This window comes from Passer montanus, unplaced genomic scaffold (genome assembly GCF_014805655.1).
Source record: "Passer montanus isolate IOZ18808 unplaced genomic scaffold, ASM1480565v1 scaffold96, whole genome shotgun sequence".
NCBI lineage: Eukaryota > Metazoa > Chordata > Aves > Passeriformes > Passeridae > Passer > Passer montanus.
The window spans coordinates 905147-922680 of record NW_024375034.1 but is presented as its reverse complement, the minus strand read 5'-3'; the positions used below and the strand labels follow the sequence as shown (position 1 = coordinate 922680).

Sequence of the window (17534 nt, the reverse complement as noted above, 5' to 3'; positions counted from 1 at the left end):
CATGGCGGCGGCTCCGCCGCCCGCGCGCGCCCCGCCGCCTCCGCCTCGTCGGCGTCGGGCTCCAGCGGGGACGGCGGCGCCTCCCGCGCCCCCGACACCTCGCTCTTCGTGCCCGTGCCGCTGAAGCCCGGCCTCGGCGGCGCGGCCGAGGAGGACGTGGGCGCCGAGCTGACGCGGCCCCTGGACAAAGGTGAGTGCGGGCGGCGCCGTGAGGGGACGGGGCGGGGGTCCCGGGGCACCGACCGTGAGGCCTCGCCCGCCCTGTGCCCGCCGGCGCTGCGGGCTGCTGAGGCCGCAGCTGCAGCGCTCGGGGCCGCTCCCCTCAGGAAGGACATTGGGACGTTGGGAGCTCGAGCGAGTGCGGAGAACGGGGCTGGGAAGGGGCTGAGGCGAGATCCGACGAGGCGCGGCTGCGGGAGCTGCTGGGGCTCGGCCGGCAGGAGAGGAGGCTCCAGGAGGCTGCAGCTTGGGCTCTGCTCCTAGAGCCCAGCAGCGGGACTAGAGGAAACGGCCTCAGGCTGTGCCAGGGAGGCTTAGGTTGGACATTGGGCGGAATTTCTTCACAGGAGAAGCGAATAAACATTGGAAGGGGCTGCCCGGCGGGGTGGTGGAGTCCCCGTCTCTGGAGGTGTTTTTAGGGACAGGCTGCCTGTGGCACACAAGGTGGTGCTTGGTCGTGGGTTGTACTCGATGATTGAAATGGTCTTTCTGCCTTAGTTGATCTGTGGCCCTCCTGAGGGCTGAGGGCACTCGCCCCTGCTGCTCTCGGCTCCTCTCCCTTGAGAGCAGGGCGTCCTTCCCCGCAGCTTGTCCGGCCTGTCGCTGACTGTGCCCATGAAGGTGAGGTGGGATGAAGGCTGTTGGGTGAGGTGACAGCTGCGTGTGCTGGGATTCCTGGAGCTGTGCAGGGTGATCCGGGGGGTGCCTTCCAGCTCGGGATACTCTGGGATTGCCAGGCGTGCCCCGGGTGGAGGAGGCTGCTGGCCGCTCCCTCCATTCTCGGCTTTGGCGCGGTCAGGGTAAAGGTGCTTGGGGCGTGTCCCGCAGCCAAACTGTGCATTCCAGAGCCATAGCTGTACCTGGACTTCAAAGACAGAGTTTCCTCAAATATTGATGGTATAGACCGAAGAGATTGTCTGTGTGTGAGTGTCCCTAGATCAAAAGTGGGTGAAGTGACAGGACTAGGGGGAGTGGCTTCAGATGGACGGAGGGTAGGTTTAGATTGGGTGTTAGGAAAAAATTCTTCCCTGTGAGGGTGGTGAGGTGCTGGCAAACCCCCAGAGAAGCTGTGGCTGCCCCTGGATCGCTGGAAGTGTCCAAGGCCAGGTTGAATAGGGTTTGGAGCAGCCTGGGATAGAGGAAGTGTCCCTGCCCGTGGCTGGGGACTGGAGTGAGATGGTCTTTAAGGTCCCTTCCAACCCAGACACTTCTGTGATCTTGGTCTTTAAAGATTTGGTAAATAAGAGACAAGGTCTTGATTCTTTTGATGTTTGCTGATCTGAAAGCATTAAGGGTGCAAATGGAAATCTTTCATATCTTTTCATAACTAAGTGTTGTGATGAAATATTATTTATCTTAACTTCAGAGTATAGGAGCCATGGGCAAATTATCTTAATAGTTCAGAACTGTGGAGGGAAGAATATCTGGCCTTGAAAGCTAAAAAATCCCAGTCAGGATGAAGAATCCTGAACAACTGTAATGCAAAAATCTGCATTGTCAAATTTGTCATTTATATGAATAGTGCATTCCTCAGGTGCCAGTAAAGATGAATGATGGCTTTGGCTTTTTACTTGTACATTACCTGTTGTCTCATTTATTAGAGGAGCAGTTAGGTTGGATTTCTTCAAAACTACACCTAAAATGCTCTGGGAAAATAAGTACAGATTCTGTTTGGTCTTTGCTAAGTTGTGTTGGCTAAAATGATGTGTGCTTGCACAGGTGAAAATTAACTTCAGACAGCCTGTGAGACTGGCAAGGAGTAGCAGCCAGGTGACCTGTGGGGTGCTCATCTGGCTCTCTTTGTTGCTGTCAACCATGTTTTGAAAAACCAGTAATGAATTTTAAAAGTATTGGTATTTTGAAACCCAGTAATGTTAGAGAAGGCTGGACAAGACCTTCTTGTAGCCATTTAAAAAAAATAAATAGTCTTCCTCTGCTTCCCCCTTCAGGTTCTGACCACTCACAGTGTTATGCATGTTATGGTTTTTTATATTTTAAATTAAGATAGTTTGTCAGATTCTGCTGCTGAGTACTGACAAGATCCAATAAAGATATGTATTTATGAGCTTTCTCATTGCAGCTTGTGAAGAAACTTTGTTAGTGAGCATACTTGCAGTGTGAATCATCTTGTTGGCTTGTTACTTGCTCGAGTGATTATAGTTTTCACACTAGTCAAACACTCTTAGGAAGAGTAAAGGTCTTTTCAGAAGCTTTTGTAAGGACAGTTTTGTAAAAACTTCATGACAGATGTGGAATTAATGCACTGCTTCTGTTTTCTACGGCTTCATAGGAAGTGTACCCTGTGGGTGCTGATGGATGCTTTCAGTTTTGCTGTGTGTATCTTCTGTATCAGTTGTCATTTAATGTCAGGGCTTTTTAAATGCACAGGTTGCTTGGACTGGACAATGGCAGTCTAATAGTTGGGGAGGAATAAATATAAATAAATGAATAAAGCACTTCAGCTGCCCCACTGGTAACACACAGCCTGACTGCAGGGGGTTGTTGGCATCAGAGACACAGGGAAGTGACTCTGACGTCCTCCTGCAAGCAGAGTTGAAACACCTAAATGAATCTGGTACATTGGAGACTAACTGAATGATTTCTGAACTGTACTGCAGTTGGGCTGTCTTTTTACAGAGAACCTTAGAAATGCTGCTGAAAAGTCAAAGTAATTGAGGAATAAGAGCTAAAACACAGCTCTAGAATGAGAGAGATAAACAAAGGAAAATCTCAAAGCAGGAGTGAATGGTAAAAAGAGAGGTGATCGAGACAGGACACAGATGCTCTGCCTGTGTTTGTGCATTTGGATGAGCACACATGGGCTGCAATGCCAGCTTCGTTTTGTTCAGATTTACCTTATTGTCAAGAGAAGTGTTTGTGCTCAGGAAGGATCCTGACCTTGGGCAGCACGGTCCCAATGTCACGGGCCTTGGATAGAAACATGTTTTGGCATTGACCTTTTAATCTTGTAGGAAGGCCAATGGGCTGTGAGTTTAGCTGCATGGCTGATGATGTGTTAGTTGCTGGAGCTTCTTAGGGAAGCTCTGAAGAGCACTGAGCCCTGTGCTTGCTCATACTGCACTGTTTTCCAGTCTGGCTTTGATTTCAGGGCCCTTAAACATGAGTGTGGATGCCTTCCTAGGAAATGTAATCCTGATGGTGCCCTTGCTTCTTTGTTGCCTTTGGGAACATTTCAGAACGTGAGTTAATCCATTAAAACACTCCTGTAGTGCTATGGGATGTGCATTTAAATTTGCCATATTCTTGTCAGCTGGTGACTTTCCTTGTGCCAAGTGGCCTGTCTCTGTTACAGCTTTTTAGAGAGGCAATCTTCCAGTAACTGGAGGCTGATTTCCTGGGAAGCTTTCCATGCCATGTCAGACAGTTACAGAGTGAGTGACAGAGAGCAGAGCTTGACAGTGTTGTGTCCAGTGGCTTGTGCTGGCACCGGGTGTGCTAAGTTTGTCACTCCTAGCATTTTATAATGCAGGGTTCTCAGACTTGAGTTTTAAGAATAACATAAGCTCATGGATAGGTGTTTATGAAATTTGCTAGATTTTTTTGTGAATTTCTGACCTCCTGTAGATGAATGGGGCCACTTTTTTTCCCACTGTCATCTAATTAACATTTAATGAACTAAAATTAGCGTGTACTTGAGTAAATACAATTTTGTTGCAAAATTGCCTTTTAGGGGAGGGAAAGAATTTATTAAAAATTTTATACAATTTTATTCAAAGAAAGCTGAGCAATTTGTGCTACATATGAAGAAACTCTAGGGTTTTTCTTTTTTTCTTCCTTCCAATCATTTAACCTGAGAAAAGAAAGAAAGAATACTGTGTCTGGATTACCTGATCTTACTGAGGAGTCTGTCTTGGAAGCCTCAGGATGTTGATTAAAAGCTGTCACCAAGTAGCTGAAGTAGCTTTGCTTTTCATATTAAAACCTCCTGACAGGTGCTGATAAACAAAAACCCACACCAAACCATTAATTAGTTTGTTCCATGACTTGTTAGCTGCACATTCCCATCTTCATGGTTTCTTATCAAGTACCAGGGGGATGGCTGGCAGTTCTTACTCTGCTGCAGCTGAAGGTTGTCCTCCACAATAGCCCCAGTCTCACTCATTGATTTTGTTTGATTTAGGGTGTCTGTTCAGCATGGAAAGATTCCCTCTCTCCAGAGTAAGGAGACTATAAACCAGGATCTTTGGGCCAGGAGAATGTGATTAAATTTTGAGGAAGCTAAAAAAAAAGTTATTCTTTTTCTACAGGTGAAGTCCTAAAAAACTTAAATAAGTTCTACAAAAGAAAAGAAATTCAAAGATTAGGAGCTGAAAATGGACTGGATGGTAAGAAAATGTTTTAAGTTTATGTTACTTTAATGTGAAATCTGTTTTACTTCAAATGTGGTATTAGATGTGATTTTTATCACAACACTGCTTCTTTACATTGTCTCTCCCACTTAGTTCAAATAACCTTTATATTTTTAATAGCTTGTATTAAGGTACAGGTTTTTAATGAACTGCTTCAGTGTTTTATTGGGTGTTTACCAATAGAATTTTCTGATCCTGGCCACATTAATTTTGTTCTTTCTTTTCTCCCCAGCTCGCCTCTTTCACCAGGCATTTATAAGCTTTAGGAAGTATATCATGGAATCCAGTTCTGTGAGTGCTGATTTGCATATTATTCTCAATGATATATGCTGTGGTGCAGGCAAGTATCTGGAATGCTTGTAAAATAAAATGTGCATTTTTACTTTGTTTTCCCTTGTATACTCACCTATGTACATGAAGACCCCCTACTGAGAATTATTATTCAATATGATTGAGAATTAATTCACTGCTGTCAGAGAGATTAAAAATCCCCGCTTCCCTGTCAGGACATTTGTGCCCATCCTAGGGAATGTTCTGCTCTTAAATCTTCTGAAGTGGACATGAAAGATGTGGAGGTGTTGGCAAGAAGCAGGCTGTGGTTGTGCAGCATCTGTTCAGGGCTGAAAGGAAACCAGTGCTGTTGTTTATTCCTCCTAAAATCCAGTGGTCACTAGGGGGCACTTGGAGAGCTGTGTCCCAGCTGGTGGCAGCTCTGTGACAGTGCTGTGGCACTCCCAGAGGTGTCTGCCTGCTTAGTGCATCCTCTGCTGTGATCAACAGCACTGAACTGGGAGGTGATGCCAGCTGGGAGCAGCAGAGCCAGCTTTCTCCAGGCTTTGAGCTGCACAGTGTGTGTTTAATGGTGGGATTTTAAAGGTTTTGTCTTAAAGTGTAAATGCATAGATTTTAAATGTTGGCCATCTTAGGAAATAGTTTCATTATATTTGTGCATAAAATACTTCACAGGGTTTTCTCATTTCCACTCCTTATCTGGTTGTAGATGAGCATTATGCCTTATAACTCATGTACAGAAATATTGATTTTTTTTAATTTGACTTTTGCTTGTCCAAAGATGATAATTAAATATACTACACTTTTAAAAAAATTTCCACAATAATTTTCATTAATTGAATAATAATTCTCAATTTAACCTCCCCCAAAATCAAACATCACCCCCAACAAACCAAAGCCACTCCAACAAACCCCAAATTACTGCTTTTTGTGTGTGTATGTTTGATAAAAACAGTTTTTTAGCTCAAGACAGTTCTTTGAAATTCTAAGAGAGCTGGACAGTAGGAGTGTGACCTGAAATGAGACCTTTAAGGCCCACATGTCTACTGTGCAAAAACCTGGACTTCTCTTCTAAGTTGATTTTAGAATTTGGAACCAGCATTCCAAGTCTCAGTAGCTTGGAGAAGTTGCAAATCTGTTTTTCTCTGTTTATTCATGAAAGCATTTTTAAAGACCCCTCTCCCCCCTCTCACCCCTCCTCCCTCCTCTCTCCCCTCTCACAGATTTAGGAAGAAGGGACTAAAACCTTAGGACAGGAAAGCTGTTTCTCATCCAGCTTTTCCACAGTTTCTCGTTTGTACTTAGAAGTTCTGTAGGCGAGTAGGCTGAGCAGAGTGAATATGCTGAAATGAGAAGCACTTTTTCATGTTACTGTGTTTGTATTCCATTGCTAAATGAGTCCATGTACTTGTGTCAGTTTCCCTTTCTGCCACTGAGGTAATTATTGAACTTTGTAGAGAGCCAGAAGTTGAAAGGATTACATGAGTGTGGGGTGGAAGTGGTAGAAATATTTTTTCTAAGTTTATGATGAAGGTAGACAAGCACAGAAACTTTCTGAAAAGGATTTCTTCTTCTAGGTCACGTGGATGACCTGTTTCCATTTTTCCTGAGGCACGCAAAGCAGATCTTCCCAATGCTGGACTGCATGGATGATCTGCGCAAGATCAGTGACCTGAGGCTGCCTCCCAACTGGTCAGTGTGCTCAAGTGTTTGCTTAGTGCCATACAATCCCACAGTCTGTGGGCTTCAGTGTAATTATGCTACATTTTCAGTGCTTTTCTCTGTTTCTACAATAATTTGTGTCAGGAACCCTTGTATTTTTTACAAGATACATCACAATGAATTAAAAAGAAAATAAGAATATATCAGCTATGGAAGTCACTGAGTTGGTGTGGCTTTTCCAGGAAGATGTTTTCTGATAATGTGTTTGAGAAGTAGCACATCAAAACATTAAAATATTGATAAGCTCAAAGAAAGAGAATTGCAGAAATAATGAGAATTATTTTGAATGTAATGTGTGAATTTCACTCTGAATCTTTGAAAGCATTGTGTGACTTAGAAGATCAATGTGTAAGACACAGTAACCTCTTTATACTGTCTCTAAGAACTTGATATTTCTGCTTTCAACACACATTAAAATGATGAATATTAATGAATAAATGCTTAAGTTAATTGCCAGTTTCTCCTGAATCAGTATACAGATAAATGTTCACCAGCTCTGCTTTTTTTGCCTTTGCTTTAGGTATCCAGATGCCAGGGCTATTCAGAGAAAGATAATATTCCATGCTGGTCCTACAAACAGTGGAAAAACTTACCATGCTATCCAGAGATTTTTGTCAGCCAAATCTGGAATATACTGTGGTCCACTGAAACTTCTGGCTCACGAGATCTTCCAAAAGAGTAATGATGCTGTCAGTATGTCATATTACTTACCAAATTCCTTAGTACTGGAACAGTCTCATGAATGCATGTCTGTAAAGTCCTGCAGTGGCCCCAGGTGGTCCCTGGAGCCCTGTGCCTTTGCTTTGCAGTGCTGTCAGCTCATGTGAAATCAGTTGTGCATTTCTGCTTTAGCTGCAGAATGGAACATCGTTTCCCCAAGTGGAACAGTGCTGTGCAATCATCCCTGTAACCTGCCTCTGTTCCCTGAGATTTGTTGTTCCCTGGGTTAGCCAGGTTCTACTGTTAGTTTTTTAAGCATAGGGACCATGCCTTCTTTTCCCCATGACCTTTGTTGTAGCTTGTACACAAAAAATATTTCACTTCACCATCCTTGAAAAATTCTGCGGGTTCAGATGTGTTGAAGAGCAGTGCTGTATATCAGGTCCCTGGAGGATATTCTCATTAGTGTTTTATGTTGCTTTTGGCATATTTTTTGAGGCTCCTCACCTGTGTGTTTCCAGCTGCAGAGAACCAGACCAGTTCTGAAGCACTACAACCACATATCATATGTTAACACAGCCCAGGGTGTGTGTAGAGTAGTGATGTTGTGATTTCTCTTTTTTTGATGTAGAATTTGTAACTCCTAGTATCAGTCTGTCCAAGCAACAGATCAGAAAGATTGTTTAGTCCTAGGAGATATCTGTAATGTAGCACATGTATTCACAGGGTGACTGTGGGTACCATGCAGAGGTGTTCCTTGCTAGGGATGACTGAACTTTTCTCCCATGTGTTTAGTGTGTGTGAGAACTTTTCAGTGGCTGGCTCCTGGATCTTATTTAGGCCCCAGGGGCTTGAGCAGGGCCTCCAGCAGGGCTCTGCAGGTGGCTGTAGGTGTGGATGGAGCAGCCCCCAGCACCAAGGAGGGTAGGGCTGGCAGGGTGGTGGCCTCAGCTGTCTCTCACAGCTGGTCCTCATGAGCTCTTGCTGTGTGAGTATGAGGCAGCAGGGTAATTGCCAAAGGAACTGGAGCAGGCTGGGGCTTGCAGGGCTCCTTCACTGCTGGGCCTTGCTTTATGAGCCCCTTGTACTCTTCTAACAGTTCTTTGGTGACAGTTCTGAAATGCTCAGGGGAAGATGTAACCTCCTACAGGAGTAGAGAAAGGCATCTCATTACAGATACCACTTCATTAAATCTCCACTCTGATAGGACTTAAATACAAGGCACAAATCTCTCAAGGCTGAGTAGTTATTTTCTGGATAGCTTCTTTAACATTGTCCTAGAAACTACTGTAAGAAACTGTCTTTGTCTTCTTTGGAAAGGAGATTGTTTCATGTTTGATAAACTTACCCTGAGATTTCTGAATGCCTTTAGAATGTGCCCTGTGACCTGGTGACAGGAGAAGAGCGTGTGTTTGCCAATGAAGACTCCAGGCAGGCTCCTCATGTTGCTTGTACCATTGAAATGTGCAGCACTAATACACCTTGTAAGTACACAGACTTGTTTCTGTCCTGTCTGTGGTATCCTTGTGTGTGTGTGTTATTCCTTGGGCTCAAAAGTAGCTGAGCTCTTCTTTTTCACTCTTACTTCAGCAATTCCTGAGCTAGATAGAGCAGTTCAAGAAACCTGGATCATCTCAGAATAGCTTTTTGGTGGTAGTGGATTAGCTTTGTTTGAGCAACCTTTTTTAGGAGCCTTGTGAATTCCTTCAGTTCCTTCATGTCTTGTACTAGTGTTCTAGATGCTCTTCATGTAGATGCACATATTCAAATGTGCATCACATTTTTCTTTTTTTGTTTTAAGATGAAGTTGCTGTGATTGATGAAATTCAGATGATCAGAGATCCTGCCAGAGGCTGGGCTTGGACAAGAGCCCTTCTAGGTAAGCTTGGTTGTATTGGCAATGAATTGGCTTAATGGCACAGGAAATTCAAGCTTAGCAGTCGGTAGAGTCATTGGTGATGCAAAAGAAAAGTATTTGTTTTTCATGTCTTCTCCCAAAAAGTTAGAGAGATACTCTGCCTCAAAAGATTTGTCTATGTGACAGGAAGCTACCTGTTGTGTTTTGCTTAACCAAATGGGTTTTTACAATTTTGTTCAGATGCCTCTTTTATTTTTCCTTCCTTGGATAATAGGGAGTCTTTACTACATTTGTCTATGTGACAGGAAGCTACCTGTTGTGTTTTGCTTAACAAATGGGTTTTTAAAATTTTGTTCACATGCCTCTTTTATTTTTCCTTCCTTGTATAATAGGGAGTCTTTACTACGTTGTTCTGTGCTTTTACATTGACTATTTCCAAGAAGTATACTTTTCTGTTCAATTAAAACAACACCTTTGTTTAGAGAGATTCTCACCTTTGTAGAGATTGTGCTAAATAATGGTAACTTTAAATGTTTTATAGTGTTAATTTTAAATGGCTCATTTGTAGGGCTGCATCAATCTGTTATGTTCTTAGAAGAATGCTTATTTTGATAATTTTAGAATTTTGCTAGAGGTATTTTTGAAGCAGTTTTCCTCATATTTGGAACAGAAGTTTGGAATCTGATTCCCTCTTGACCCTTCCTTTCGTTGCTTTTGATTCTAAGTTCAGCAGATTTGTCACACTTCCTTTACTTCCTGTTTTTCCCTTTTGTGTTCTGACTGAATTAGAGGTGAATTCCTGCAGAAAACAAAACTCCTCATTTCTTCTATGGTTTGGGAGTTAGTAAAACATGAGTAGTTAAGCAAAACATATTCAAATCTTTGCTCCATTTGTTCAGTGGCTGAGGGTGCAGTGAGATATTGGCTGCTCTGATTATCACATGAATGAGTTGTCACCTGCTGGTAAGAGATCAAGAGCAGCTCTAGGGAAATAGTGTATTGTGGGAGAGGCTTTAGGTGCAGGTTTGGGTCGTTGAAGGAGGTGAAATGCAGTCTTCATTGTGTTTAGCAACCAAAATATGATTTTTTTGATACCTTAAGAGCCAGCTAAAGCTACTGTTGTATATAAGCAAGTAACATTTTGCTTTTTATTTCACTGGACTTTGTTCAGGGCTTTGTGCAGAAGAAATCCATGTTTGTGGAGAACCTGCTGCTATTGACTTGGTGACAGAGCTCATGTACACCACAGGGGAGGAAGTTGAAGTAAGTAATTCTGAGAAGCTATGAACAGAACTTCAGGTTCTCATTGCTTGGGGGTATCACTGCTCAAAGTTGTCCTGCAGGAAGTATTGATAAAATGTTTCTCAATTTCTGTAAAGCAAAGATGTTGCAAAGTTTTTCCTTCCCTTTTTAAATAGTGGTCCTGTTTTTCTGAAAGAAGGTAAGTGGTTTGATGAGTTCCCTTTAGGGGATGCTGCAGCTGGTACAGCTGTTTATGGACTGTAACAGCTCTGGTCTTCCAGGGGGGCACGGTGCTCTTGAGTTTGCTGACTTTACAGGATGCATTGCTGGTTAATCTCTAGATATGATGGAATTTGAGTTTAAAAAGATACCCTTTTTGGCAACTTTAATTGTAGGTCCGAAACTACGAGAGACTGACTCCTCTGACTGTGCTGGATTATGCCCTGGAGTCCTTGGATAACCTCCGTGCTGGGGACTGCATTGTCTGTTTCAGCAAGAACGACATCTACTCTGTCAGCCGGCAGATTGAAGCCAGAGGGTTGGAATGTGCTGTCATATACGGCAGTCTGCCACCAGGTACAGCATCCTGCTTTTATTGCTGAGGGAGTGTTCTGCTCCTTGTGCTTTTCTCAGGAAAAACCCCCTTGTACTGCTTGCTTTATTTTAAAATAAAGCAGTGCTAGTTTCCTGGTTTTGCTTCTCTATATAGCTAGAGAAAGTAATCAGCTTTCATTGACTGGTGTTTTAATCTTGGGATTAGACCTTTAGTGTGTACTTAATTTTGATCTTCAGATAGATATAATTAAATGAGGTCTATCCACAGCTCTGGGAATGATTTAAATCCCTCCTGTCCCCTCCCCCCATCTGTGGCCAAATACCGATCAAATACCTTTTTTCTTTTTTTCCTCAGCCTATTATAAGGACATTGGACTTAGTGATGTGTTGTCTTTATTTTGTATGAAGTTTGCTATGTGAAGCGTTCTGTCATTCTGTTTTAGGAACAAAGCTTGAACAGGCAAAGAAATTCAATGATCCTGATGATCCATGCAAAATTTTAGTTGCTACAGATGCAATTGGAATGGGACTCAATTTGTAAGTACTTGCAGCAGGTTATGGTACTTCTATTTTCCTTTGGGTGTGATGGCCACATTAATTTCCTTGCTTTGCTTTTTGTCTCCTCAGTCTGATTAACTCATCTAAATGTCTCCCGTGTCTAGATAACACAGTACATACATTTCAGTTTTGAAGTCGTGATCAATTTGGTTAGGCAGAACTAAGCTTTATTTTTAAAACTGGTTCCTAGAACCAAATGGCTCCCTGGGCCTAATTCAGTGTGATAGTTGGCTGTGGATGACAGGGCCTACTGGATGAACTGGGATGAAATGGGCTGGCTTGTCAGAGTTACTGTTCTCTTGCATTTCTGAAACACAGAGCAAGTTCAGCTCAGTGCCAGATGTATTTCCATGGTGAAGGACATGCAGTCACATCACTACAAGCTACTGAGGCAGGTGCTGGTGAATGGCCTGGGAGGTGATTAGGACAAGATTGATGTATGCAGGGATGATTATTCTCCTGCCACTAGCCTTCTCCTGTCCTTTAGAATATGCTGTGTCCATAAGTAGTATCTGTGATACCTTAATTTATAGAGGAGAAAAAGGCTTATATAAAAGCAGAACTTGAATTCTTCATATTGGAAATAATTTGCGTTGTTTTTGGTTAAATATTTCAGGTGCATAAGAAGAATAATTTTTAACTCCATCGTAAAGCCAACTGTGAATGAGAAGGGAGAGAAGGAAATAGACTCCATCAGCACCTCGCAGGCCCTGCAGATCGCGGGCAGGGCCGGGCGCTTCGGCTCCTCCTTCAGGCAGGGAGAGGTCACCACCATGCACCGCGACGACCTCGCGCAGCTCAGGGAGATCCTGAGCGACGCCGTGCCCCCTGTCCAGGTGGGGCCCTCGCCACCCACTTCATACACACATGCTCTGGGGCTGGCTTGTGATATTCTGGTCCCATGTTACTTTTCCTTCTGTTTGCAACCCATAAAAATGAGTTGTCTTGTGCCAGAGTGACTTTGGATATGCGTTCCATTTGGAGAATTGCTATGCTGCTTTTATATTGGATCTGCTCTTTTAAGAATTAAAAGCTCAAGCAAAAAAGTTCTTAAATTTCTGCTAAGTGTGCTAAATAAACTGGAGTTTGCAGGGTGCTTTGCTTTCTTGCATTTTGTCTTCCATATGTTGTTTCTGGTGCATTCATTTTAAAACCATATTGAGAATTAATAGAGGTTTTTTCTTTATTTTCCATTTAGGCAGCAGGCCTACATCCTACTCCTGAGCAGATTGAAATGTTTGCTTATCATCTTCCTGATGCCACTCTATCCAACTTAATTGTAAGAATGATCAAAATATTAGCTTTTGCTTTAAAAATGGAGTATCACTGTCATTGTTCTGTACAAACCTGCTCTTGGGAGACCTGACAGACAGCCTTGTGTTATTTTTTTATCAATTGGATTCTCCTCTCTACCACACAAGTGACTGCAGTTGGGTTTAGGATGTTTAACTTTTCTGTGCTAAACTTGAAAGCTTTGAAACATGTCAGTCCTTTTTACGTGTTTTTAAAACTGTGCAGCAGCTTTTTCATTCCAGCTTTTCTGAATTTTAAATGTAGGCATTTAGGTCTGAGGCTGAAGATATTAGAGATCTAAATTTAGATAAATTATTTGAAAATTCCTGGAAAACTGGTCATGTCAGATTTCCACATATCTGAAAGCTACCTGTTTGTTCTTCCTGTTTCTGTGGATTCTGTGGTAAAACAGTGTGTAACTTTTAGAAAACTGATTTTGTGGGATTGATTTGATCTCCTGTTTAGATCTAGTTCTTTCAGATGTACAAAAACATTATGAAGTAGAAATTAAGATTCCAATACTGTATTGAAAATACATTATCACAGCTTTTAGTAAACTGAGAAATTCTTGGCAGCTTTCATGGTTTTAAATGTGTACTATTGTTCCTGCTGATCTGCTGTTATGTAGCAAAATGTACGTTTCTAATCTTGAAATAAAATGTTATACCTGGAGACCTCCTGGAAGACTTAGCCTGGTAGGGTAACAACACATCTTTAAATTTTTTTAATTAGCAATTTCTGGGCTAGCATAGCAGTATTAAGATAAAAACCTTGTGTTGTTTTTGATCTCTTAAATATTCAGTCACATATTTAATTAAAAAGCTCATAGTTTTTTTTTTAAAGATGTTTTTAAAAAATCTTTCAAAGATTTGCATTAGAGAAATTATTTTGGGGGCCTATAAAATTCCCCCTGCAGGGTGCACTGCACCTTCCATTTCTCCAGACCTTGAGTACGTCTCACGTTTTCTTTGAACTCCTCTATTGGAATACTGTACTTAGCTTGTGTTTTCTTTCTTCCTAAAATAGATCTGATCCTGACATTGAGCTAAAAATACCTCAATTATTGAATTGTGTTCTGTAAAATTAGCTTTTTGGGTCATGCTAAGTGACAAACGTGCAGAAATTTCTAAACACAGTAACTGGTTCCTGTGATGGTGTTCTTTCTAACTCAAATGTACCCTTCCAGAACTTTATGTAGGAGACTGATTGAAAGTGTTTAAATGAAGTGTAGTGTGTTGTGTCTTCTCCTCCGATTATGTGTTGGAGAATGTAATGCAAATTCTGCTAAAAGAGCAGGGGGAGCTCCCCTGTCCAGGTTTTTATTACTGTCATCAAATTTGATGGTTTTTAATTGTTCTTTTAGTATAACTAGTCTTTCAAACTCTAAATAATTTTTTGGTTTGGTAAGACAAAGTTGAACAACCCTCTCCTGTAATGACATTCTTACATTTGGTTTTATTTTCACAGGATATTTTTGTGAGCCTCTCACAAGTGGATGGGATGTACTTTGTCTGCAATATTGATGACTTTAAATTTCTGGCAGATATGATTCAGCACATTCCACTCAATCTGCGATCACGATACGTCTTCTGCACTGCACCCTTGAACAGAAAAGAGCCTTTTGTGTGTACCACTTTGTTGAAGGTCAGCTATTTTTTTCCCTCCAAAAATGTGGTGTTTATATTGGACCAAGAGGGTTTTGGTGCACTGGGACTGTATCTAGCTGCTGTATTTGTTGTGGGCTTTGCTGTCAGATCATTTGAGAGCATTCTTAAAGTTCTCACAGGTAGCATAAGAGATATAAAATAGCCAGACATGTATTGAATTCTTGACTATTTTTATTGACCAAAGCTTTTAACCTCTGAAAAATGGTTCTCATGATGTAAGTTAAAGTTGGGATAGCTTTTCTGCTGTTTGCCTCTGAAAATCCTACTGCTTGTACTTGTCTGTCAGCTCTGAACTGGGAGGGATGAGAGTTGTCTTCCCATGTCAGTTGTGCACTGTTGAGCTTTGCACTACCATGTTCCTAAAAGCAGTCATTAAAAACCAAGTTACTGCTCCTTCAAGTGTTAGCTTGCTAACAGAAAGAATGTGGGATTAAGGGTGATTGCTGATGTAGTACAGTTACACAGAATTTAAACCTCAGGAAGCACAGAGCTGTAAGTTGCTCTCAGAATTATGTCACTTTACTTTTCAGGCCTGGATGAATTGGTTTTTGCTGTGCCCCTGGAGTGATTATTTTGAGGAATTTGTAGTCAGCTGTTTTTTCAGTTTTGCAGGTTTAATAATAATGTCACTTGGGACTGTTACTTTGTTAGACAGTATTGCCATTGTTCCCTTTTTAAAGATTGCATTAAACTTTTAAAATGAAATAGTATAAAAATGAAACTGATGTGGTGCCCTCATGTCACAATTATTAGAACCATGCTTTACAAAAATGCCTAATAATCTTTAAAAAAATGAGTAAATGATTAAAGAGTTGAAAAAAGTGCTTCATTAAGAAAATGCTGAGCTTTTGGATTCCAAGTAGTGAAGGTGTAGAGGGGCATAATGTTGTGAAAGCTTGTGTGAATTTAAGCCCCATTCCTTGGCCAAGAAAACCCACTTCAGTATCAGCCAGATAGGAAGCACTAATTCCAAGTCATGAGTACTCTTGAAAATTTTAGATTTAAATCTTACTTGACTTGTTTTTCTGTTAGTTGAAGAGCAGAGGTGTCTGGGTTTCAGAAGAGTGGATTTCTAGTGCAGATTAATCTGTTTGGTTTGTGGGTAGTGTATATCCTAAACCAGGGAATACATTTAATATTCTAAACTGTGGCAACCCTGAAACAAGATAATTAACCAAATAGGAGGAGGGGGAGGATTAAAAAAGACACAAAGTCCATCTGCTTTGCTGGATGCAATCAAATGCCTTCAGTGTTAGCTTTTCTGGATAGCTCTGTGCTTTTGTTGCTTAACTCTGTGCATGGCCCGTGGACAAATTGTGTTAATGAGGCTCTGGAAAGGAGAGGTGACTCCTGTGTTGAGTAATTAAGTAAAAGAATGTGTGGCATTTGGGTTGTGTAAAACAAAGCAGGTGTTTTATGGAGTATTCTATGTATACAGACTCTGGGGAATTTAACTCTTTGGGGATTTGTTCTTTCCTGACTGAGGACTTGACTGAGTCTGTTTGTTTTTCAGTTTGCACGACAGTTCAGCAGAAATGAGCCTCTGACGTTTGACTGGCTCTGCCGGCACACCAAGTGGCCCTTAGCTGCTCCAAAAAACATCAAGGAACTTGTACACCTTGAAGCTGTGCATGATGTTTTTGACCTCTATCTGTGGTTAAGGTACTGTCTTTGTGCTTGAAGACTGTTTGTTTTTTCCTGTTATTTATGACTTGCAGTCCTAGAAGTGCAGTGTCTTCAAGCCCATGTGTAGGTGGTGCAGGATGGGCTCCTTTGGCCTTTTAGAGGATCTTGACAAATGCAGTGTTGAGGGATTGAGTTCTGCACACAGCACTTTGTGACTGACAGAAGGAGAGACGTAGAAACAAGGACTGGAGCAGCTGAAATGCAAACTAAAATATGTATTCCCACGCAACATGTAATGAATATTCTTTTAACTTACTACATATGCCATTTTTGTGCCAGTGAGAAGGTTTAATGGTGTGCTCTTCTGCCTCTCTTCAGTTACCGCTTCATGGATATGTTCCCTGACGCTGCCCTTGTAAGGGATATCCAGAAGAAACTCGACGACATTATCCAAATTGGTGTCTGCAACATCACAAAGCTGATCCGAGCTTCCCAGTCTGCAGCTGCTCCTGGCACAGCTGAGGTCGTGTCAGAGGACTTTCCCCTCTCAGGGACTCAGAGGGACGCCAGGCTGGGGTCCGAGCGTCACGGTGCAGCCTCCACAGAGGCACTGTCCATCGCCGTGGAGGCTGCAGGGCTGAGAAGAGCCAAGAGCTCGAGGCCCTCTCGGCTCGGCGGCAGGCAGGAGGATGTGAAAAGCTATGGACGTGGATCTCTTGCCAACAGACTGCTGCGGGAGGGACTTCTGACACAGGAAATGCTGAGGCAGCTGGAGAGTGAGTGGCAGGATCAGCACAGGAATGGTAGATATGGCTTTGGTTCAAAAAGAGATGATCAGCATAGTTCAAAGGAAACGAGAAAAAAGAGAAAATAGAGCTATGCCCTAATTCTGTTTAGTTTTTATTCATAAAATAAAATACTATTTTAATAACTTCTTTGGCATTTCATGTTTACACTGCTGCAGCTCCTTGATGCTTTTCCTTCTCCTGTGACCAGTAATGTGAAGCACTCAGAGAACTGGACTCTTAAAAGCTCAGAGGCCATAAGTTTGTTTTAACCACTTAGCTGTACACTCTTTCAATCATGGTGTTCAGCATCAGTGTATGATCTACTGCTATGTGAAATTTTGAACTTGGTGTCTTCTTGCAAGATATCCTCTCATCATCAATAAATGTAAGAAATTTACTAGTAATGAATTAGCTACTCATTCCACCCCTTCTCAAAGGGCAGAGTTTAACAGACCACAAACAAGTGATGAACAGCCTGGAGCAAAATTGGCTTAGGATGGGGATAGGAGTCATGTGCCTCTAACCATTGTGTCCTGTGAAAATGTATAAGGAGGTTAAAAGCATTTGTGGTAATATGTCGAGTGTGATGGAATTCTGGCCACAAGAATTTTGGAGTGAATTTCATTTCTGTAATCTGAGGGGTAAGTGTGATGCTGTGTGATTTGGTTTTCATGTGAGCAGCTTT

General features: G+C 42.1%; 1 protein-coding gene across 2 annotated transcripts in view; it reads left to right on the top strand.

Annotated features, from left to right (window-relative positions):
• The window catches only part of SUPV3L1 (Suv3 like RNA helicase), a 19072-nt gene extending 1819 nt beyond the window's left edge, over positions 1-17253 (top strand). The window contains exons 1-15 of one of the 2 annotated variants that reach the window (XM_039696184.1): positions 7-190; positions 4488-4565; positions 4822-4929; positions 6458-6572; positions 7123-7291; positions 8635-8746; positions 9064-9141; positions 10292-10383; positions 10758-10938; positions 11361-11454; positions 12092-12311; positions 12674-12754; positions 14236-14412; positions 15949-16097; positions 16440-17253. In XM_039696184.1, the coding sequence (XP_039552118.1) occupies positions 4866-4929; positions 6458-6572; positions 7123-7291; positions 8635-8746; positions 9064-9141; positions 10292-10383; positions 10758-10938; positions 11361-11454; positions 12092-12311; positions 12674-12754; positions 14236-14412; positions 15949-16097; positions 16440-16935 (2028 nt within the window). In that variant the 5' untranslated portion in view covers positions 7-190; positions 4488-4565; positions 4822-4865 and the 3' untranslated portion in view covers positions 16936-17253. Of the gene's footprint in view, positions 1-6; positions 191-4487; positions 4566-4821; positions 4930-6457; positions 6573-7122; positions 7292-8634; positions 8747-9063; positions 9142-10291; positions 10384-10757; positions 10939-11360; positions 11455-12091; positions 12312-12673; positions 12755-14235; positions 14413-15948; positions 16098-16439 lie in introns of those variants that run through there. The other variant, XM_039696183.1, reaches the window with a different exon arrangement.
• Positions 17254-17534: the final 281 nt, after the last annotated feature.